This window comes from Myotis nattereri, assembly GCF_964212035.1.
Source record: "Myotis nattereri genome assembly, chromosome: 2".
Taxonomy (NCBI): Eukaryota; Metazoa; Chordata; class Mammalia; order Chiroptera; family Vespertilionidae; genus Myotis; species Myotis nattereri.
In genome coordinates, this window is record NC_138076.1 from 196,988,138 (window position 1) to 197,012,009 (window position 23,872).

The 23,872-nt window shown below is 47.1% G+C and overlaps 1 protein-coding gene across 1 annotated transcript in view; it reads left to right on the forward strand.

The window, feature by feature from the left end:
• Positions 1-23,547, forward strand: part of ELK3 (ETS transcription factor ELK3) — a 61,285-nt gene extending 37,738 nt beyond the window's left edge. The window contains exons 3-5 of the mRNA XM_081084458.1: positions 7,709-8,488; positions 16,474-16,596; positions 22,795-23,547. Of these exons, the coding sequence (XP_080940584.1) occupies positions 7,709-8,488; positions 16,474-16,596; positions 22,795-22,893 (1,002 nt within the window). The 3' untranslated portion in view covers positions 22,894-23,547. The remainder of the gene's footprint in view (positions 1-7,708; positions 8,489-16,473; positions 16,597-22,794) is intronic.
• The last annotated feature ends 325 nt before the right edge of the window (positions 23,548-23,872 follow it).

Sequence of the window (23,872 nt, forward strand, 5' to 3'; positions counted from 1 at the left end):
GTCAAGGGCATGTACCTTGGTTGCGGGCACATCCCCAGTAGGGAGTGTGCAGGAGGCAGCTGATCGATGTTTCCCTCTCATCAATGTTTCTAACTCTCTTTCCATCTCCCTCTCCCTTCCTCTCTGTAAAAAATCAATAAAATATATTTAAAAAAATAAAAAAATACAAAAAAGAATAAACTCTGTGTTTTGTGTACTCACAATGGTAAACCTACTTTTGCCCCACCCTGTATACTTATTTCATTAAAATAATAGAAGATCCCATGCATGTTTTTTTTTTTAACCTAATGTATATTTAAAGACATGGGCACATGTTAACAATGCACTAGCCTCTAACGTAGCTGCAAGGTATTCCATTGGAGGGCCCACCCAGTAGTTAACCCAGCTCTATGGGGTGGAGAATTGGGCATAACCTCACTTCCAACCAAGAACCTCAACTTCTTCATCTTTAAAATGGGATCATAGTGCCCATGCGGCAATGTGTGTGTACAGTACATCCAGGCCCCCGTAAATGCTTCTTTCCTTTGCCCTTTCTGGCCGCTGGTTCCTTTCATGTAGGAAAATGAATGTGCCCAAAATAACTCCATCCCACTTCCCCACCCCAGGATCTCGGTGGCAGGCAATCAGGGCAGCAGCCCGCATGGCACTCCCCCGAGGCTGAGCCCGACTGGGCCACTGCCGACACCACAGAGCTGGGGTGCTCCTCCCGTCTGGGCAGGCGTTTCCTGCTCCGAGCACCGGGAATGTGGACATCAGCCGGTGTCTGGTGAGTGTCTGCACCACTTGTCGGGCTGGACGGGGGGCACATGGATCCCGCGATTGTTCACATCTGCGGCCCCCACCCCTGAATGAATTGGAATGTGTGAGGTTTTCTTCACAGTGGATGTCAAGCGCTGGCCACGCCAGGCATGTCATACTGTAAGCCTTGTCTGAACCCAACTAAATAAAACATCATGTTTCCCCTGCTTGGTCGAGACCTGTAAACCAGATGTAATTGTGCCTGCCATGGGCCCATCTCATCACCCAGAACTGGATAAAGCGGGAGAGGGCTGCACAGCCTTCTGGGAGGTTTGGTTTTGAGCAGTCAGTTGTCATTGGAGCTGATAGAGGGTGGTTTGTTTTGCTTTTGTTTACAGGGGAGAATAGAAATAATTATACTACTACTAAGAGCAAATAAATATTGTGGGCTTATCGTGCGTGGCTGTCTTAGGCCTTCTGCTGTAAGCGTCCTATGAATTATCTCCCATGAGGCAGGTGGTAGGTCAGTACCCATTCTGTAGATGAGGAAACTGAGGCACTTAGCTGCTAAGAGACAGGGGTGGCATTTGCACCCAGGCAGTGACTCAGGCAGTGGCCGCTCTTGTGACAGGGTCCAGCGGGTATTTATGGAAAGATCCACCCCCCTGTCCCCTGTATCGAGCCCTGCAGTGGGTGCTGGGTTAGGAAAGGGCTGGGCTGTTTGCTTGGAATCATCTTCTGCATGTCCTTTCCTGCCTGCCTAGTGAGCTGCTGACATTTCTCAGCTTGGAGAACAAGATAGGAAAGATGCAAAATCAGAGAAAAGGAGTCCTTCAGCTCCTGGGAGCCCTCAAAGGTGGAAAATTCAGGGGGGCTGTAGCGGTACTGGTAGGGACCCATGACTGGTCCAGCTCCTCCTGGGGCAGGTGCAGCCTGGGGGCATGGAGCACTGGTGGAAATGAGAGCTGGGATAAGAAGTCTGAGCACAGGAAGGCCCACTCGTGACCTTAGATCAGTGGTTCTCAACCTTCCTAATGCCCGACCCTTTAATACAGTTCCTCATGTTGTGGTGACCCCCAATTTTATTGTTACAAATTGAACATAATTAAAGTATGGTGATTAATCACAAAACAATATGTAATTATATATGTGTTTTCCAATGGTCTTAGGCAACCCCTGTGAAAGGGTCGTTCGACCCCCAAAGGAGTCGCGACCCACAGGTTGAGAAACGCTGCCTTAGATCAAAACCAGTGCCAGGCCAGAGCCGATGTGGAATTACAGTTTGTTAAGCTCTTGTAGCAGGTGTGAGGTGATAGGGGTTTGCATATGGCCCCGCTGTCTGAATGGGGGTTTTCATTTTTTAAAGGCCAGCAAAATAGCACACGCAGGTGTACGAACAGGACGCAGTCACATGGGGTTGTGACCAGCCTGGGGATTAGCCACAGAAAATCGGGGCCCTCGAGAGGTGAAGCCACTGGCTTCCTGCCCGGGTCAGTTCTCTCCCCGGGGGGAGTCACTCACCCAACAAACATGCAGCTAACATGATCCTCAATGACGTCAAAATTAAAAGGTAAATTCAATTCCATAAGCATCTCTCATTACCTAGTACTGTATACAATTTTTTTTTTTTAAATCACAGTAGTTAACAGACATTTCTGATGTATCCACTGCATGGGATTGCTGGACAGGAGAAGGCAGTGGGAGGAGGCAGTCAGTGTGTGTACATGTATTGGAGCACACCCCAGGACGCATCGGTTTTTATCCCTAGGTCTGTGACTGGCATCGGGGGGGATGGAAAGGGGACCCGTGCTCCCAGTGTCCTGCATTCCATTCGGGCGAAGTAACACAGGGAGATCCTCCCACTGCCACAGGTAGCTGGTGAGTCGGGCAGGATTCCTTTGCCTAAGTCCGCCCACCGTCCTGCTCACACGGACTGCTTCCCCTTTAAGCTCCTGCATCCTCAGAGCACCCACTGGGACATGGGGATGGCGGGAGCAGTTCCGGACCCGAGCTTCCACTGACGCCTGGGCCTGCACAGTAGCTGTTACTGTCGCCCCCACCGAAGGTGGCCCGTCCTCGCCGCCTGTAACCGCAACACGAATGCGGGTCAGCAGTCCACACTGGTTGTGAATACGCACTTCCTGGGAAATGATGACCAAAGAGCTGGTCCTGTGTGTGTGAAGGGAAGCAGATGTGCAGCTGTCCCCCTGAAACCACGCTGGAGAGAGCCACTCAGCTCGTCAGACAGACAGCGTTGTATCAGGTTACCAGGCAACTGTAGGCAACAAATACTTGTGAGTCTGGGAGGAAGGGGTGAGCAAATCAGACTTTTCCTAAACATCCTCATCACTTTCCATCATAAGAGCCCATTCCCATGTGCTCTCGTATCCTGAGCTATCTCACTTGGCCTGAGTCTTGTATCGCTTTCCATTGTGGCCAAGTGCTCTGGGGTCAGGCTGCCCAAGTGCTAGCTAGTGTGTGGCCATCGGTAATTTATACCCCCCCCCCCTCAAGCCTCAATTTGCTCCTCTCTAAAGTGGGGACAAAAGCCTGGCCAGCATGGCTCAGTGGTTGAGTGTTGACCTATGAACCAGGAGGTCACGGTTCAATTCCCAATCACAAGAATAAACTCTGTCTTTTGCGTACTCACAGTGGTAACCCTACTGGGCACCCGCCCCCCTTTCTTCCTCCTCTGGGTCAGCTCTGTAAGTTGTCCCCATCTTGTCACTGTAACCATTCCCTAAAAAGCTCTCTTGGCGGAGGCCCCGGCTACTGACGGGCCCTTCTTGCTGTGGCCGAGTTCAGTGCCGTTTGAGGCATCTCCTTATTTTGCACACAGAGGAGGTTTGGCTTGTTAAGGCAGTCACCACCCAGCCATGGAAGGTTCGCACGTCTTTCATGTAAACCTGTAATGTTCTTACGATTTCTCATGTTCTGGATGGACCCTGAGGGCATTATGCTAAGTGAACTGAGTCAGTCAGAGAAGGACAGATACTGTATAATGTTACGCATACTGTATGTGGAATTTAAAAAACCAAAACTCATAGAAACAGGGAATAGATTGATGGTTTCCAGGGACTGGAGGGCTGGGGGAGTGGTTGGTCAAAGGGTCCAGACTTCCAGCGATACAGTGAATAAGTTCCAGGCATCTAATGTGCAGCATGGTGACCAGTTAACAATATACCGTAATATACTTGAAAGTTGCTAAGGCAGTAAGTACATCTAAAATGTTCTCCCCACAAAAAGGAAGTGGTGACTATGTGAGGTGATGGAGGTGTTAACTAACCCAGCTGTGGGAGTCATTTTGCAATATATAAGTGCATCAGATGATCACACTGTACAGCTTAAGTGCACACAATGTTATATGTCAATTTATATCTTAATAAAGCTGTGTGTGTGGGGGGCAGATTCCTCATGTCCTGTTTTCAGAACAGCTTCATTGGAGTATGATTCAGATATCTCCCAGTTCGCCCATTCAAGGTACACGATGCAGGGGCTTTGGGTATATCCACAGAGTTGTGTGCCCGGCATCACAATATTAGAACATTTCCACTACTCCCTCAATGCCCCCATCACACCCCCAAAACCCAGGAGAAGACTAACCTACTTTCTGCCTATAGATCCGTCTGTTCTGGATATTTTATTTAATTTTATTATTTTTTTAATCCTCACCCGAGGATATTTTTCCATTGATTTTTAGAGAGAGTGGAAGAGAGAGGGAAAGACAGAGAGAAATCAATGCAGGCTTCTCCCCTGACCAGGGCCCTTGACCGGAATCGAAGCCGGGACACTTCGGTCCTCAGGCCGATGCTCTATCCACTGAGCCAAACCAGTTAGGGCTCTTCTGGATATTTTATAGAAACAGAATCAACCGTATAACATGTGGCCTTCTGTGTCTGGCTCTTCACTTGGCACACAGGGAGCGTCCGAGTCGTAACAGGTGTCAGAACTTCATTCCTTTGAAGACTGGAGAATCTATTATGTGACTATACCCCATTTTGTTTGTCCACTTGTCAGTTGACAGTCTTAGGGGTTGTTCTTTATTTTTTTTTAACCTGTTGTTACGAATGTTTAGAGAGAGAGCTGAAGGGAGAGGGAGAAATATCAATGAAAGAGAATCATCCATCCGCTGCCTCCTGCACGCCCCCTCCTGGGGATTGAGGCCGCAACCAGAGCATGTGCAGTGATGGGGAATCGAACTGGTGACCTCTTGCTCAACCAACTGAGCCACACCGGCTGGGCCTCTGTACGTACTTTTTGATGCACCAAGTCCTGGCTCTCTGCCTGCGATGCCTTTCCATTCCCAACCATTTTTTGAGGAGGAGAGGCATTTGTGTCGTTTCTCTCTCAGCCCCAAATTACTTCCTGGTTTGCTTGTGAAGGTAACACCTGCTCAGACATTGTGTTCTGAATCCCATAATAAAATTAAGGGCTGGTATTAAACACACACACAAAACAGTCTACAAGACCTGCCAGAAGAAATGATTCCGACTGTGGTTTCTTTTTTCTTCTGTGTAATTATTTAGGCTCTAACAATTCGCTCAGTTTAGATGAGTGCTCCCCCGGCTGAGGATAAAGTAAAGTTTTCCCTCAGGAGGAAGAATGTTATGAGCGAAGAACAAAAATACGTTAGAATTTTAGCAGAGGAGCACACCAGGCGAGGATCCGGTGGCACTTAAGGAGGTTGCCCTCATTTTACCCTTTCCTGCTGGAGGCTGGTTTCTCCCAGGCCTGGTGCATCGCCCATGGAGATGCTGCCAGTTAGGCCCCGGTGGAACTAAGTTCGCAAATGTCTCTGAAGGTTTGTCAGTGGTTTTCAGGGTCTCTGGTGTTGCGTGTAGGATGAGGTCAGAGGGAATAGGCGGGATGCGGTGGGGTCAAGGGCAGGCCCCGGTGCTGGGATGAATTGTTCAGCTTTGACTCTGGCGTGCCAGGCGGTGAGCCTCCGGCGTGCGGTGAGGAGTGATTTTGCCGGGATCTGTGTTGTTGGGGTTTCCAGTGCTGACTCATGTGTCGCTTCCTTAAATGCCTGCCCTGAGGCATTCCTTCTGGAAATCTCTGTAGCGTGGTATAGATGCCCTTCCCTCCTGACTGCTCGCTAAATTCTCTTCTGAGACGTAGGGTCCAGTTAAGAGCAGGCAAGTTAGCATGCCCTAATGTAACCACAGGGAAGGAAAAAAAGAGTTATGTACCAAACGAGGACTGTAAAAGGAACATCAAAATTTAATTGAATTTCACCTCTCTTGTATCTTGGAAAGTTGCTGAGAGAGCAGATCTTACAAGTTCTCATCACCAGGATAACTAGTTTTGTGACTACACGCGGCTGTTAACTAGTCTTGTGGTGATCACTCAGCACTATGTGCAGATATCAGATCATGTTGTGCCCCTGGCAGTAAGTACGTCTGAAATGTTCTCCCCACAGAAAGGAAGTGGTGATTTGTATGTTATATGTCAGCTATAGCTCAATTTAAAACAAGATTTATCTCTACGGAGGGGTTCTTTGATTCCCCCAAATGTGTGTGGGAATGTGAAATAGCCTGGGCTTTGGCATGAGTAGACCTTGGTGGTTCTTGGGCAGAGAACGCCCCACCTCTCAGCTCAGGTGATAGGGATGAGGCCTTCCACCCTACAAGAGGGTCAGTGTGAGAGCAACTGAGGTAGCGTGTGTCCAACACCGGGACAGAGGGGGCACCCACAGGAGCTCCTTCTAAAGCTCTTCTCCCCCAAATGGTTCTTTTTAACCTTCACTCATACCCAAGTTTTAGGAGGAACCATTTGTAAGGAAACCGAGTCCTTTCCCATGGGATGGCGCTGCTAGCTCCCAGTGCTGGAGGGAGACCACCTCCGTCTCCCTTGAGCACCTCGGACCCCCGTGAGCATTTGAGAGAGGTTTGCTACTGTTCCGATTTAGCACAGCTTTTAATATGAAGTCGGTTCGCCCAAAGGGGGCAGGAAGACGTTCGCAGTAATTATTGGTTTACATTTAAACCCTCGTGTGTTTGGACGGGAGCCATACACCGAAGAGCCAGAAGCAGGTACTAGCAACTTAGAATACAGGATGAATGCCGCAAATATCAAAGCAGACAATTTGCTTCCCCCCCAGCGGCTCTCCTGGCAGAAAATTTAAAAAGGAAGAAATGGCTGCATGATTTAAGAAAACATTGTGGGGTTTGGTGATAATAACTTACGTTTCCATAATGCCTCCCAGCGTACGGAATGCTTTCCCATTATTATTGCATTGAATTCTCACGAGTCCCAGAGGTAGGTAAGACAATACTGTATTATGGTGGAGGAAACCCTGTCTCTACCACGTACCTACCACGTGGCTGTGTGGGTTATGTAAGCGCTCTGAGCTTACTTTCCTAAGTTTTAAATGGGAGTTTAATAATACCGTCCTCTGAGGAGTGCTGTGGAGATATAGGAGATAATGCATGAGCAGTGCCAGCTGCAGAGCAAGTGCTCAGTAAGTGGCAGCTGTTGTTGCATTTAGGTCGAGGCAACACAGGTGAGGAGACAATCAGTTTGCCGACGATCACACCATTAGTAACCGGCCAAACTTCAATGCAAACCTGATTCTGTCCCCAACGTTAGTCCTCTCTGCAGGACACCGTAGCCAGGCTGTGGGAATGAGAGTATTCAGCATAATCCCATTCTTTTTTCTTTCTTTTTTTTAAAATATATTTTTATTGATTTCAGAGAGGAAGGGAGAGGGAGAGAGAGAGAAAGAAACGTCAATGAGAGAGAATCATTGATTGGCTGCCTCCTGCATGCCCCCCACTGGGGATAGAGGCCACAACCTGGGCATGTGCCCGTGTCCGGAATCGAACCTGGAACCCTACAGTCCACAGGCCACTGCTCAATCCACTGAGCCAAACCAGCCAGGGCCAGCACAGTCCCATTCTGAGGAGGCCCTTCCTCCATTTCGCTGGGGCACTGACCTTTCCGATGTCTTCTTTTGTGTGATCCACAGAACATCATCAAGAAGGTGATTGGGCAGAAGTTTGTGTACAAGTTTGTCTCCTTCCCGGAGATCCTGAAAATGGACCCCCACGCCGTGGAGATCAGCCGGGAGAGCCTGCTGCTGCAGGACCGGGACTGCAAGGCGCCGCCCGAGGGCCGCGAGGCGCACAGACACGGCCTCTCAGCCCTCAAGAGCACCAGCCGCAACGAGTACATCCACTCAGGCCTGTACTCGTCCTTCACCATCAACTCCCTGCAGAACCCACCCGAGCCCTTCAAGGCCATCAAGACGGAGAAGCTGGAGGAGCCGCCGGAGGACAGCCCTCCCGTGGAAGAAGTCAGGACTGTCATCAGGTTTGTCACCAATAAAACCGACAAGCACATCAGCAGGCCCGTAGTGTCCCTGCCCTCCACGTCCGAGGCCTTCCTGGCCTCGTCCGTCTCCGCCAAGATCTCCTCTTTAATGCTGCCAAACGCCGCCAGCATCTCGTCCGCCTCGCCCTCCTCCTCCCGGTCCCCGTCCCTGTCCCCCAACTCGCCCCTCCCCTCTGAACACAGAAGCCTCTTCCTGGAGGCCGCCTGCCATGACTCGGATTCCCTGGAGCCCTTGAACCTGTCATCGGGCTCCAAGACCAGGTCTCCGTCTCTCCCCCCCAAAGCCAAAAAACCCAAAGGCTTGGAGATCTCCGCGCCTCCGCTGTTGCTCTCCGGCACCGATATTGGCTCCATCGCCCTCAACAGCCCGGCCCTGCCCTCAGGATCCCTCACCCCAGCCTTCTTCACCGCACAGGTAAGAGCCCCGCCAGACTCGGCTCAGCAGACGGGAAGGAAGGGCCACCAGACCACCTTCCTTCTGCCTTCAAGGAATAATCCGAGGGCCCGTGGGACAAAGTCCTGTGCGAACGTGAAGGGAAGTTACTTTCCCACCCCCAGATCAAGGTATCCACAGGAGAAAAGGCGGGAGATGGGCTACAGGGGATGCTTGGTTGGTTTCTTGCTATTTGTGGCCCTTAGAGCAGGTCCAGTGATGTCCTGGGGAAGGTGGAACGGGCCAAGTGTCACTTGAGATGGCATTGGGGCTTTGTGAGATTTTGATGCCAGCGTCCTCTCTGGTGGGGAACTTGATAAGGAGCCGTTTGTTCTCTGTTGATGAGAAAATAGATGTAGCCCTAGCCAGTTAGCCTCAGTGCATAGAGCGCCGGCCTGCGGACCGAAGGGTCCCGGGTTCAATTCCAGTCAAGGGCACGTACCGAGGTTGCAGGCTCCTCCCTGGCCTGTGCCCTGGTCAGGGCGTGTGCAGGAGGCAAGCAATCGATGCATTTCTTTCACATCGATATTTCTCATATTTCTCTCTGTCTTTCCCTCTCTCTTCCACTGTATCTAAATCAATAGAAAAATATCCTCAGGTGAGGATTTAAAAAATACATATATATTAACTGTTGCGGCCCTTGCGATGGTCAACGTGGAGCTGTGGGTCCTGTGGTCCCTTATAAGTACTAACAGTCAGGATGACAAGGGCCAGCCCAGCACTGAGAGGAAGAGTCGGGGAGAGCAGAGCTACCGTGAGGAAGCCCAGGTCCGTGTCCGGAGGGAGAAGACAGCAGACGTGTGGAGCTGGGACGTCTGCGGCGCGAGTAACTCGAAGGAGAAGGCAGATGCTCTTTCTTGTCCCGCTGGCAGTTGCCGGGCAAAGGCAAAGCAGGTGCCTGGTGTTTTCTGCTTCCTCTGGGTAACTGGGTGCGTTTTGGCTTCGGGGTCACAGACCTGGGCTGCGTTCCTGGCGGGGCCGCGTGGTGGAATGTGACTGGGCACTTGCCCTGGAGCCTGTTTGCACGCCTGTGAAATGCGTTACTGTGAGGACTGGATGGGAGAGCGGCGTGTACGAGAGCTCGCTACAGCTGGCAGGTGCTGTCATCATGGAGCTTTGTGGCACCAGGTGGGAGCAGGAACTCTGTCTCCTGCCTCTACTCATCGCGGTGATGTCCTTGCTGGCGTGAGCAGCAGCAGCAGCAGCAGCATCCTATATTGGAGTTTTCTCGTGGGCCAGGCACTAACACTTCGCATGCGCTGTCTTGGCTGTTTTTCAGCCCCATGAAGTAGACACTGTTATTGCCCCGTTTTCCCGGCTGAGGTACCTGAGGCACAGGGCTGGAGTAATTTGTCCAAGGCTGCACAGCTAATAGGTGGTGGAAGCGAATTTGAACCCTGTTCATCTGCTCCGGAATCCGTGCTCCGGACATTGGTGCTCACCGGGAAAACGCCCAGTTGTCCTTGATCATAACAGTCTGCAGAGCATCTGCAAGCAGCTCTTTCCATTCTCCCCTCCATGGCTTCTCCCCGCCACATTGGGGGCCAGGGATTTGGTGTCAGCTCAGGCTTGTGAGCTGGTGCTAAGGAGGCTGCCCCCTTGGAGGGGAGAGCTAAGGCAGTTACTGGGCAGAATTGTGCTCTTCAATCGGGCATTTTCCAACCAAGCAAGAACGGCCGAGTAAATGCCTCGGAAACAGTGGCCTGAAGTAGCTCTGAGAAGTAGCTCTGAGAAGTAACGTGAGAAGCGGGGCAGGGTGGACATTCTAGAGATCCCCTCCCCTGGCCGACTTTGTGTTTACAATGTAAGGTTTAGAGAGGCCTCCAGCCAGGCCAAGGCCAACTCTGATTTCGGTATCTGCTTTCCTGAGCGCCCGTTCACTGTCTCCGAACAGACTGGGACGGTTGCCAGCCCTGCAGTCATCTCGGAGGCAATCGGCTCAGGCGAGTCCTGTGGTTTTGGGCCTGGACACTGAATGTAGGGGGGCTCCACTCAGTGGGATGAAGGATGGTCTGGCTGGGCTGGTGAGAGGAGGAGGGGGCCTCGACTTGAGAGGGAGCAGACGGTGGATGCAAAGCTCAGGATGGGCAGAGAGATCCTTCTAGAAATGGCCTAAAACCAGGGCAGGAAAGCGTAGGAAAGCCAGATGACCTGTATCTAGGGCAGATGGGAGTGAAGTCCTCAGCCAACCTGTGAGTGAGCAGCAGGAGTCCCAGAAGTGGGACCCGGGCTTCCTGAAGGATGGAGGCAAAGGGCCAGGTCTGAACCAGGACAGGACAGGAGTGGAAGTGGGGCCTGGGCAGAAAAGGGCCTGTGGATGGGGTGGGGTGTGAAGAAAGCACAGCACATAGTGCTCTGAACAGGGTCAGGGGAGTCAAGGGCTGCCTTTGGGTGATGGCACATCTGAGGACTTGACAACCCCTCACCTTCCAGCAGGGTCAGCTCTGCCCCTGGCATGGGTGTATGTGGCCAAGAGTGGCTGCCAGGAGGGAGAGAAAAACAGAGCAGAGAAAGGGTGGGGCTCCAGCATTGGGGGCGTCCACCCAGCTGGTTTCTCTGAGATCAGCCGGGACTGTCATGGAATTTTAGCTAAAAAAATACCACCCACCCCCCCATTAGTTTACATTGAATCTTATTTTGTATTAGTTGCAGCTGTAGGGAATGTGGTTAGACAATCATGAGCTTCTGTCTTGACAAGCTTCAGGGCTTTGAGGATTTGGGGGCGGGGGGCTGAGTCAGTGCAGGATTTGGATCCTGAGGACCCACCCCAGGAACTGCTGTGTGCGCCCCATTGGATAGAGCAGCATCTGCTCTGAGGAGCCCAGGTGCTGCAGAAGGCTACCGGCCACAGCCCGGGGAGGACCCATTTTCCTGGGGCAGGAGTGAGACTTCGCTTTGCTCTCGGGCTGCTCTGGGGGTTCCCTCTCCACCTGAGGGGGGCTTGGAGCCTTCCTCCCACAGGCACAGTGACGTCTCACTCCCACAGCTCAGATAGGAACTTGAGCACTTTGCCTCCCCGAAACCCTGCTCCCCTCTGTGGGCTGTGCAGCGTGACAGTTTGCTCACCTATAGGAACCTCCTATAAACTTTTAACAGTTGGCCTTAGAAGAGGTGAAAGCTGTGCTGTAACAATTTCATACCCTGAAAGTGAAATCCCCAAGAATTTAGTGTATTCCAAGAACTACTTGCTTATTTTTATTTATTTATTATTTATATATTCCTTCTTTATTCTAAGAATAATTCCCAATTATTTTCAGCTGGAAACATGGGAGGATGCGGGGAGGTAGGATTAGGAGGAAGGGTTAGGATTAGGAGAGTCCTGGCATGACTTGGGTCTTGTAGTTACAGTGCCCTCTGTGGACCTTATTAAACCACATACCTTGTATAAGCTTCAATTCAGATTTGAAATTTCATCTGCAAAATGATGTGCGTGAAAATCATCAGCCGACCCCCCAACGCCATTGCCTCCCTCAACACCATCGCCTTCCCCAACATCATAACCACCCTTAACACCATCACCTCCCTCAACACCATCACCTCCCCCAACACCATCGCCTCCCCCAACATCATAACTACCCTTAACACCATCACCTCCCTCAACACCATCACCTCCCTCAACACCATCGCCTTCCCCAACACCATCGCCTTCCCCAACACCACCGCCTTCCCCAACACCATAACTTCCCCCAACACCATCGCCTCACCCAACATCATAACCACCCTTAACACCATCACCTCCCTCAACACCATCACCTCCCTCAACACCATCGCCTTCCCCAACACCATCGCCTTCCCCAACACCACCGCCTTCCCCAACACCATAACTTCCCCCAACACCATCGCCTCACCCAACATCATAACCACCCTTAACACCATTACCTCCCTCAACACCATTGCCTCCCCAACACCATAACCTCCTCAACACCATCACCTCCCTTCCCATTGAAAATACTTGTGGGGCATCTGCTGGGACCTGTACGAAGTACAGTTGAGATGACTCTTGTATGAGTGTTGAAGAAACCAGATTAATAATGTAGACAGACATGATGATCCCCCAAAGGCACTTTAAGCATGGACTATGGGGGACTGAAAAAAGGGAATTCAAAAGCCAGCTGGGCACCAAGGAGCTTAGCTGCCAAGGGGAATGGCTGCCAGAGTATCAAGGTCATATTGGACTGTGGCTAGAGGAGCAAGAGTGTTATCTCAGATGGCATGAGCCACAGACGGAGACGGGGAGCAGCCAGGCTGTGAAACCCTCCTGGCTCCTAGCCAGGCACCATGCAAGCCCAAGCGGTGCCAGCAGGAGCTTCTGATCCTCTGTATCCTCTGCACCTTGTGGCGCCTGCCCCTCTTCCTTCCATTCCCCTCTTCTGTTTGCTCTCTCCATCTAACAGTGTGAAGTTGGTTCAGAATCAGAGGCCGGCACATTGCATTGCTCTTCTGGTATGCCCAGACCGCTGTTCCTCTCACGTGTGATGTTTAAGATGCTCAGCTCAGATATGTGCAGGCACTAGGGCTTGAACTCACCCTGAATCTGAGCGTGCATGCCCCAGGCTGTTTGTTAGCTTCAGACCTGGATTAGCACCAACTGAGTGGAGCCAGTTGGCTGAGGACTGAAATGCTGAAACCCTCTTCCTGCATTTACTGGTGGGTGTAACAACTTTGAGCTCAAGTCATAAGGTGGGAATTGAGTAAAATGGATGTGTGTGTTTGAGGAGAGATCAGGTGTAGTACATCCTAGCCCAGCCCTGGGGGGTTTCTCATCTTATTGTCTATCTTGCCATTATCACAGAAGCATAAAAGGGGTTCTTCTCTCTCTCTTAACACTTCTGCCCAGCCTGCTGCCTTGTCACACTGACCTGAGTGCAGAGATTGTCCTTCCAGGAGCTTCCCATTGGCAGATGTCACCGGGAGTTTTGTGTGACTTGACATGCTTGTTGAACGTTGCTTCCCCAGGCTCTGGGTTCCCTCTTTCCACCTGGGACCCATCCTCTCTCCCTTTCTACCTGGGACCCATCTCCTCACCCTCTTCCCACCTAGGACCCATCTCTCCCTCTTTCCCCTTGAGACCTATACCCTCTCCCTTCTCCTTCATGGTTCTCCTACCTCTTCCCGCTCCTGCCCTCACTCCTTTGGTTCCCTTACCACTTACTCTACCTGCCCTAGCCCCCCACGGAATTCTCCATCTTGACCCCCTTTCCTTACGATGAGTACCACTCATTCAGTACCACACACTCTGCTGTGTGATTCTGCTTCTCTTTTACAGGCTTTAAAACCACATTTTTATTTGAATTCAGGCAACTCTAGGAATTTAAAAAAGGTGGATATAAAGTGTTCCAAGGATTCAGAAACAAGAGAAGTGCCACCTGATCGAGGGGAGAGCAGGAGAGTCTCCCACGAGGTGCTGGCACTTCGATGGGCAGAGAGGGGTAGGAAGGAGGAGATCTGAGGGCATGACCCAGGTGGAGGGCCATGCATAGAGGACACGCAGGTGTGGCATGTCTGGACACAGCTCACCAGGCTTAGCTCAGAGGTGTTAGCTGTCTAGGAAACACACTGTTAAGTGGAAGAGCTAAGCTGGGAGGATGGAGGAAAATGAGTGCTCATTGCCCTTGGGCCTTAGGGCCTCTCCCTCCCTGGCAGCCTTGGGAACTCTGCCATTCAGAAAGGCCCGGAAGAGGAAGCATGCATCCGTCTGCAACTTCTCTCGTGAGCCCTTAGTCCTCGGGCGCAGCCCTCCCTGCCTGACTCCTGGAGCCTGAGGAGAGAGGCTCTGAAAGCTCACACTGTACTTGAGATAACCCAGAGCAGGCTTCAGAAACTTTCCTCAACAGAGCAGTCGGATAGCCCCAGCCGGGGTGCGGGAGGCAATCCCATTGATGTTTTTCAAATCAATAAACATCTACTTGGGTGAGGATTAAAAAAAAGAGCAACCAAATAGTGTTTTCCTTAAGGCCGCAGAGTCTTTAGGGAGATCAGAGATGGGAGGGATGGAAGTCATTTTACAATATTTATTTGCATGTATTATGAAAGGCATTTCAAACATTAAGCATGAGAAACAGAGGGCTAGCTACTGTATTCTGAATCATTTTGTAACACTTAGAAAACGTATGTGCAAACATCTCAAATCCTGACATCGGTACACATTTTGGACTATGAAAATATATAGTCCAAAGGATTAAAAATGGATGGGTATATATTTATGGCCACAGATGAAAGATGGCTAGACTTTGTAGTTTAGAAGACTCATGGTCTCTTTAGAACTTAAGAGATCGTCACTGGTGGGTAAATGAGGAGGCTTGGACATACCGGTTATTAAATGTTAATGTGGCTGGAACCTGGCTCCTGAGTGACATGCAAATATCAGTTCTCAGGCCACCTGAGCCTGCGGACTGGAGTCTCAGGTCTGAGAGGAGCCGAGCCGTCAAGGACCCGCCGCCAAGAGTGGCTTGTCTGTTGTAGAACATGAAGTCCTTTTCTATATACAGCTGAATGTCTCCCAGGAAAAGGTGAAATACATTTAGTGTGTCAGGTAGACTTTTAATTAATCACCGACAGCAGTCTTTAAATGCCTGTTGCGCTTTTGCTGTGCCAGGTACACATTATCCTCCCCACTATCCTGTAGCGCAGGCATGTTTCCTCCCCACTTTTAAGCGTAGGAACTGGAGGTGGAGAGCAGTTGGCCTGGCTCATAGGGGGTGGTCCTGAGGCGGGAGGCCTCGCAGAACTCATGCTGAATTGTTCAGTCTACCGTTAGGCCAGATGGCCTGGCGCCCTCCTGACATTGCCTCGGATTAGAACAAATGGGAAGCGTATCCAAACACAGGTATTTATCCCAGTGACCTGGCGGCTCATGCAGTCTGTAGACGTGCCGTGGAACCAAAGAATCAAATAATTTGGTATAAATTAGTTTGCCTTTCAGCAGCTTCCGTTTGAGAACCTTTGTCTGAATCCAGTGCACTGAGCAGAGCAGAACTTGAACTTCGGTTTAAGCCAAATGCTCGAGATAATTAACAAAGCTGCTTAGGCCAGTTCTAGGAAAAAACAACACTGTAGCATCCAGCATGATGCAATCTGAGCCGCGGCTGCCTTTGCTGTGGTTCTTACACAAAGCACCTACTGACATCACAGTCACCCAGGGTGCAGAACCACCCTGGGCAAGGGAGTTCGCCCTCGCGAGAATCCAAGCCAGGCACTTACAGCTCGGCAGGTTTCTCTGCCCTCTGGCTGGCGGGCTGGCGGGCAGGCGGGACTCCTGCTGCCTGTGTGCAAGCAAATGCAGCCCTTGGCACTCTCCCGGGAAACCCAGAGTTTTGGCTTTACACCCAATCTGACAAGAAAGGATCCCCCCTCTACCCCCTCAAGCCATTGCCAGGGAGACGAATTCTCATCAGCCTCACATCCGGAGTGGAATCTGGAAAACCCAGTTCAGAGCTTTTGAAGAAGCTGGTCAGGGGTATTTTAGCAGCAAATTCTAAAGTATTAAGGGCCATGGATAGGGAAAAGGACGCTCGGGAGGCCCTTTCAAAAATACGTTTGTAACCCAAGTAATGGATGTCCACTACAGAAAACTACAAAAATATAGATAAGAAAAAAATAGAGCCTGAAATGGGATCCTGTTTTGTTGTACACTTAAGTCTAGTTTAATGTTTGGGCGGTGGTGTGGGAAGGGGGGGGGGAGGGGCAAATTGAATTAGGACAAAAGTTGCTACAAACTTGAGTTTTCCACTAGAATGTTTAAGTGGAAGTAACTTGTCCATACCTCTCTCCTTTTAAAAATTGCTAATACTATTAGCATTAAAGAAAATTACAAGTAAACAGTGCGCAGCCGTGCAGAAATAAGAGTTGTCAGGTTTTCCTAAGGTGGTGAGGCTGGCTTCTTGGTTCGTGGCGAGCGCACCTAGCCACCCCGCTGGAAGAAGTCAGGTGACACCTGTATCAAAAACTGTCTCTGCTTTCTTTCTCAGACACCAAATGGATTGCTCCTGACCCCGAGTCCACTGCTCTCCAGCATACATTTCTGGAGCAGCCTTAGTCCAGTTGCTCCACTGAGCCCTGCCCGGCTGCAAGGGCCAAACACGCTGTTCCAGGTGAGTGTTTGGAAAAGAACTTATACACAATGCACGTCTAAGAGCTATGCTCCCCAATAAACCCTGCAGAGGTAGCCGTGAGTTCTGCTCTGTGTTTCGTTAAAAGGTTAAGTTTCCAAAGGGAGTTTCGTTAATGGGGCTGCACGCAAAAGACAACCTTCAAAGGCAGGCGTTTCCTTTGGGGCAGAAATGGAGTCCTCAGGCCCGACAGCCATAAATGGAAGGAACAACGCCTTCGCGCAGGGTTCTGGAATTTTCATTGACTAGGAAAACTGGAAATTTATTAAGGAAAAGGCAAAACTTTAAAAATTATATCTTATAAAAATCTCATACTTAAAAATATTACTGTATTAGTCAACAGTGAGATCACTTAAAATAAAAAATAGTGAACAGTTTTTTTCCATGCTACAATAGAAAAGTTACCTGTATAATTCCATGATACATAATCAAGTTCTCCTTGTTCCATAGTAAAAAAAAAAAAAAAAAAAAAGGAGTATGCAGGGCATTTGATTAAAACTAAGTCTTAGGGCTTTATCTTGTGAAACTCCCTGAACTAGGTAAGCACATTCATTATTCATTAACAAACTAGGATCTTGCAGTAGCATCACTTGTTATCAAGTGGAAATCACTATTTCCTCTTTGAGATCCAGGCTGTTTCTCACTGACCAAGATATTACTGTTTGAATACGTGACAGGGACAGGAATGGAGCAAACTGGACAAAGTGCTAGCTCCCTCTTTACCTAATTCTAGCCTCACCTGTCTCATCCACCCTGCACCCCATACCTGCCCCTAGTGTGGCTCACCCAACGTCACTTACAGCTCTTCTGATCCTGTTGCATCTGGCACTCGCCGGTTTGTACTATGATAGACTGTGGGCCCTCAGGAGGCCATAACTGTACCTTGCTCACTGTGGTGTGCCACCAGCATCTAGGACATTGCTTGGCGCACAAACGATGCTCAGTAAGTATTGTTGACTGACTGGATGGATGTCTAAGAATTTGTTAAGAAAGTAAGTGTTAAAAAGTTCTGGTCTCCCTGCTTTGTCGAGTGGGTCATTTTGCTTGTCAGGGTTAATAGTTACCTCCTCGGTGCAAGGAGCTGTACATAGTGGGATTTAGGGTGTTCTTTGAGGAAAGGTGGAGCTAGGGTGGTTTTGATTGCTATCTCGCTTCTCTGGTTTCCTAGTTGGGAGGAGGTAGAGTGTCACGATGACACCGTATCCCTGGAGTAATAAGGTTTCTCTTCCTGGCCCTTCTTCCCGTTACATGAAATTGAGCTATGGTTTTGCCAACAGGTTGATTCATAGCCATTTTACCTCAGGCAGGGAAACAAACTAGAAAAAGCAAGCAAACAGCAGTGAGCAAATATAGTTTCAGTAAGTTTAGATGAGCAACTTGATGGAAAGCTAAGACCTTGCTTCCTGCAAGCAGTTGGAGCAGCAGTGTCTCGGGTCAGAGCTCTGGAGTAAAGCAGAAAGGAGCTGTGTGGTCTGTGTAGTGCCCTCCACAGCAGCATGGGCTGCAGTACTACTCTAACCTGAGACTCCGACGTAGGGCCTCTGTGGGACTCAGTAGATGTCTCAGTAGACTTTCCTCCTTACTGGAAAGTCTGCCACCTGGTTGGTGTAGGGTGTGGTGACCTCCCAGGGAAGCCATGGGAAACTATTACTTGGAAGTTGTTTGGCATATCTTGCCTCCTTAGATACTAAACCTTTTCTAGCCCATACTCCCCACAGGAACAATGGGTCGTGTCCTCAGTGATTTTGTGCATTATCAATCAGCATATCTACTGCTCCAGGAACCACACTTGGAGAACCGCTGCAGACCAGTCATTCCCTATTTACATTTAGAATTCTGCAGAAGAAACTGCTGCATTTTAAGGCTACCTGGTCACAATTTCAATTTTACAAAATGCACCTGCCCCCTCTTCTGCAGCTGTTCAAACTGCATTGGGCAAAAGTACATTTACAGTTGTGCATACACAAAAGTTTGTTCTTGTATTATTATTTACTGTATTATTTTCCATATAAATGGTAAACCTACTTTTGCCCACCCTGTACAACCCATGCAACCATGATTGGATTGCTGACAGGGCCTTGGACCCTCTTTTTGGTTTGGGTCCATGAGACTAAGGAAAAATCTTTTCAAATATTATTACTCTTCCTATAATAAGAGCAGTTGAGTATGGGCTAGAAAAGGTTTAGTATCTAAGCAGATAAAAGTTGACATTAGCAGTTTTGAATATAGTAAAGAACAAAACATAGTGAGAGGAATAATACTTTTTGGGGGGAGAATTTTTATAAGAGTTTGAGCCAAACATGACATATGCCAGGGAGCAAGATCTCAAATGCTCCCTATACTTTGATTTTTAAAATTAGACACTTCAAATGATAGATTTTCAAAATTCCCATGAGTATCAACAGTGTCTCTTTTCAACTATTGGAAATAATTTTCTTTAAAAAATAACAAGCCTCTTTCACATATGCTATAAATGCGTGGGAGGAAGAAGAAAATGCGTGGGAGGAAGTTAAGTCTTAAATGGCGCTGGAAAGTTTCCTGCTGTGATGATTAGAAAAGTAGATCAGAATCCGTAGAGTGACAGATGACAGAGCTGTAAGTCTTTGCACAGAAGGTCCCCTGATAGAACTGTTATAGCAGATACTGAAGAACTGAGGGGAAGGAGAGAAGGTATCTCCCTTCCTGGGAGAGGCATGCTTTGTAATCGAGACATGTCTTGGAGAGAGAGGACAAAGACATGTTGTGTTAAATCTAAAAATACAACCCTGATGTACAAATAAAGTGACATCAGTTTCAGCTGGACAGTTGAGCATTTTATGTTTGTCTGTAGGATGTCTGTTCCACTTTTGAAATAGATGTTGATCAAATTTGGAGTAAGTCGACCAAGTACAACTAGATCTTGAGACAAGGTGAAGCTAATTAACTTTTCACTGAGATTGTTTTCTATAATTTTAAATTCAATAAATATAATCCAGCAAATATTTGTAATGCTCTGAGGCAGGGACTTAGGGTTTATATAGTATGTGAATAATAGATGTGTAAACAAAGTTCTATAAGAACCCAACAATAATAGCTCTTTTCTGCTGGGTAGTGGACAAATGCTCCAAGGAGGTGTACCTGAGCTAAGCTAAGAAGGGATAGGATTTTATCAAAGAGTAAAGCACATTTTAGATGAATAGAGCTTTTCAATATGGAAGTACACAGTCTGTTCAGGAAAGTACTGGGTAGTAGGAGTCAAGATTGGAAAAGTAGCTGTGGGACTTGAATAGTATGCTCCGGAGTTCCTACCTTAATTTCTTAAGTGATAATGGAAGTCTTTTAAAGCTGGAGGTAGTAAGACAATCTCTAGAAAGATCACTAAGTGATTAAAAAGTGCTATTAATAACAGACATAAGCACTTTTTGTGGCTTCTCATTTAATACTCAAAATAGTAATATTTAAAGAAATTAAGGCCCAGAGATGTTGCTTCCATTTACCTAGATCACATGTTATTAAGTGGCAAAGCTCTAAGTTAAATTTAGGGTTGTACTACTCATAACCACCATCCTCACTGACTTAAAAGCACACACAGAAGAGCAGGTTTTGTGGGGAAGAGACATTGGTGGTACTTCTAACAACAGGAAATGATTGCTAAGTCCAGTATAAGAGAAAAGTTTGAGGAATGTTACAAATTTAAGAAAAGGGACAAGGGGGTAGGTTTAGTGCCAATAAAGATGGCTATGACACATGCCAGAAAAGGCAGGCTAACCAAGAGAAACTGTGACAACTGAGCATATAGAAATAAAGAAAAAAGGGCAGAAATCACGAATATATTTTTAAAAACAAAGACTAACCCAAAAGCTGACTCTTTTGCAAACACCATTAAGATGGACAGAACCACTAAGAGGTACAAATAAATTAAGAGAATGAAAATTCAAAACCTCTTTTTTCCAATGTTTACCTGAGTCAGCGATTTTCAACCAGTATGATGCAAGAATTTTTAAAGCATCAAGATGTGGCTAGTGAGGGGCAGGCACTGACCCCTTTTCCCTTAGGTTGTCCAATAAAATGAAGAGAGCCAATACAACAGTAGCTGTCCGGTGTGAATGAATCAAAATTGTATCTTTTTTTGGAGTACCTCAGGATTTTACTAATTAAGATAGTTTATGTATGTCATGAGATGATAAAGGTTGAAAATCACTACTCTAGGTGGGATCAGTGGTTAGGAACACAGATTTGCAAGTAGATTTTATAACCCAGTTGAAATGGATCAAATTCTATAAAAAACCTAAAATCAGAAAACAAAAACCTATATATGCCAATAACCATTGAAGAAACTGAAACAGTAATTAGACAACACTCCCCTCCTCAAGCCCTACAAAAAACAAATTGGGCAGTTTGGCACAGAAAGCAGTTTAAAACTTAGCTTTACTGATTATTACCTATGACCTTTAGACAATTCCGAACTTTTCTGAATTCTTTGTTTTCTCCCTAAAATGGGGAAAACCAAACTTAACTTTACAGGCTCTAGATAGCAAATGAAATGACAACCTTTGATAAACTGTAAGGCACCAGACACATTGTCACAAAAGTAGCTTGAAAATTACGATAGTACATTTACTTCTTCTACAAATATTTATTGTACTTGTAATGTGTACCGGACTCTGTAGTTTGATATTTACTGTTGAAATGAAGCTTAATATTAATTTCCTATTAAGTCCTGATAAATTAAACTAGAAGAGGGCCCCGGGAGATCATTCTGACACATGTCATCCTAGAGACAATGAACATCTAGTTGAGGCCTTTAATTCTTCTTGCTCAGTTGGAATATAGCTGTTGTACTTCTTTCAGACCTGAAAGTTATCAAAGCATATATACCTTTATCCTGTTTGTCATCTTAGTTACCAGTAATACTGAAATTAACTTTATTGTTTTTTTAAAAAAATATATTTTATTGATTTTTTACAGAGAGGAAGGGAGAGAGAGAGTTAGAAACATCGATGAGAGAGGAACATCGATCAGCTGCCTCCTGCACATCTCCCACTGGGGATGTGCCCGCAACCCAGGCACATGCCCCTGACCGGAATCGAACCTGGGACCTTTCAGTCCGCAGGCCAACGCTCTATCCACTGAGCCAAACCGGTTTCGGCAAACTTTATTCTTTAAGTTTCATCATGTATGGGTGACCTCGCTGTGAAGTTTGATATTATGCTTTTAATTAGAAAGAATACTTTCTCAGCCCCCAAATAAAGAGATTCTTGCTCTCTAAATCTTTTTTTTTTTTTACATTTTTTTTATTGATTTTTTTTACAGAGAGGAAGGGAGAGAGATAGTTAGAAACATCGATCATCGATCAGCTGCCTCCTGCACATCTCCTACTGGGGATGTGCCCGCAACCCAGGTACATGCCCTTGACCGGAATCGAACCTGGGACCTTTCAGTCCGCAGGCCAATGCTCTATCCACTGAGCCAAACCAGTTTCGGCTCTAAATCTTTTAAGATAAAAACATTCCTCATTTTTAACAGTTACAGGGAAGCAACTTTGTAGTATTCTGGAAAGTTTATGGCTAATTTCAAATTACAGTATTAGAAATTACTGCTTTATATGTAAAGAGTCAGTTGTGGTTTTCAAAATTAATTTTTTAAATATTAAAACAAAACATTCTATGTAGCTTGGAATCTTTTTGTTGTTAATCCTCATCCAAGGATTATTTTCCCATTGACTTTTAGACAGAATGGGAGGGAGGGACAGAGAGAGAGAGAGAGAGAGAGACACATTGATTGGTTGCCTCCCACACGCACCCCAACCAGGGATGGGTATTGAGCCTGCAACTGAAGTACAAGCCCTTGATCAGAATCGAACCCAGGACCCTTCAGTCCACGGGCTAGCGCTCCAACCACTGAGCAAAACTGGCTAGAGCAGTAGCTTGGAGTCTTTAAAAAATAGTGTTAGAACATACTTCAACAAATGAAGTACGTATTTTATATACCTAGGCTACTATGAAAAAATAATTTTCTGTGCCCTTCTGTTTGCTGTACATAATCCTGATCTCATTGTCCTCTTCCAGTTACTCATTTGCAACTTACCTTTATCACAACGGTGATGACAGAACTGAGCCACTGTAGTCTATCTAGGAATGTAAAGAACTCAAGTTCTTCCCAATAGATTTGTAATTGTTGAAAATCTTTTGTCCCCACCAGTTCCCAACACTGCTCAATGGCCACATGCCAGTGCCAATCCCCAGCCTGGACAGAGCTGCTTCTCCAGTACTGCTTTCTTCGACCTCTCAGAAGTCCTGATGACATCTGGCCACAATGAAAGACTCATTCACTGATGAAGCAAATTTGTCCCCATGGGCTAGTTTACCTGTGTCATGAGAAGGACTTTGTGAAACCCTGTTAATTTGGTTTGCACTTTTCATAACATGGATGGTCTAGATATATGTTAGCATTTTTAAAACTTTTTTTTTATATTCAAGTATATATGAAAATCTGTTTTGCATTAAGTGAATTTTAATGTTTTTGTTTTTATATCTTCTTAGCTCTTAAGTGTTGAACACTGTTGACAGTGAAGAACTTTTCTTAATGGCTTTCAGTGTAACTAATAAGGATGTGAAGTTTTTTCGCTTTAATTCTGCATATGCTGAACTGTGCTTATACACTATAACCAGCTGTGCCTTCCCTTGCATTTAGTTTAATGTAAATGATTTATATATTTTTTAGATAAAATGTTTGAAAGACAAAGATTAGTATCAAACAGCTCTCTAGTAGAATTTCATTATTTTTCACAAGTAGGCAATATGAAAGCATATTCATATTACTTTTTCTCTTTTGCTTTCAATTATAAGAATTGCCTTAGAGCCTCTTTTGAACTGAAATTCAATAAATGTAATGTCCAAGTAATGTTTTTATAAGAAAAAACTAAGCCATATTTAGACAATAAACATTCATGACAGAAAATGTTCGAAAGTGCATTTTTAAAGAAAGGAACTTTGAAAGGCTAGCCTCCCAGCTGTTTACCAGCTGTTTACAATCTTTTAGACTCCTCCCAAACAAAACCACCTGATGGAAAAGCTACAAGTTTATTCTATCCATACCCCTGGAGTATTTCCGAGGTTAGCATATCCTTAGTTCAAGAAATTAGCCCTGGTTCTTCCAGTTTTCCATAAAGAATCACACCCCTCCAATACATTTCCTATATCGTTATGAGGTAAGGTTTCTCTAAACCCCCTGAACTATTAACATTTAAAAAGCCTATCCTTTGAAAGACGCTCACAGA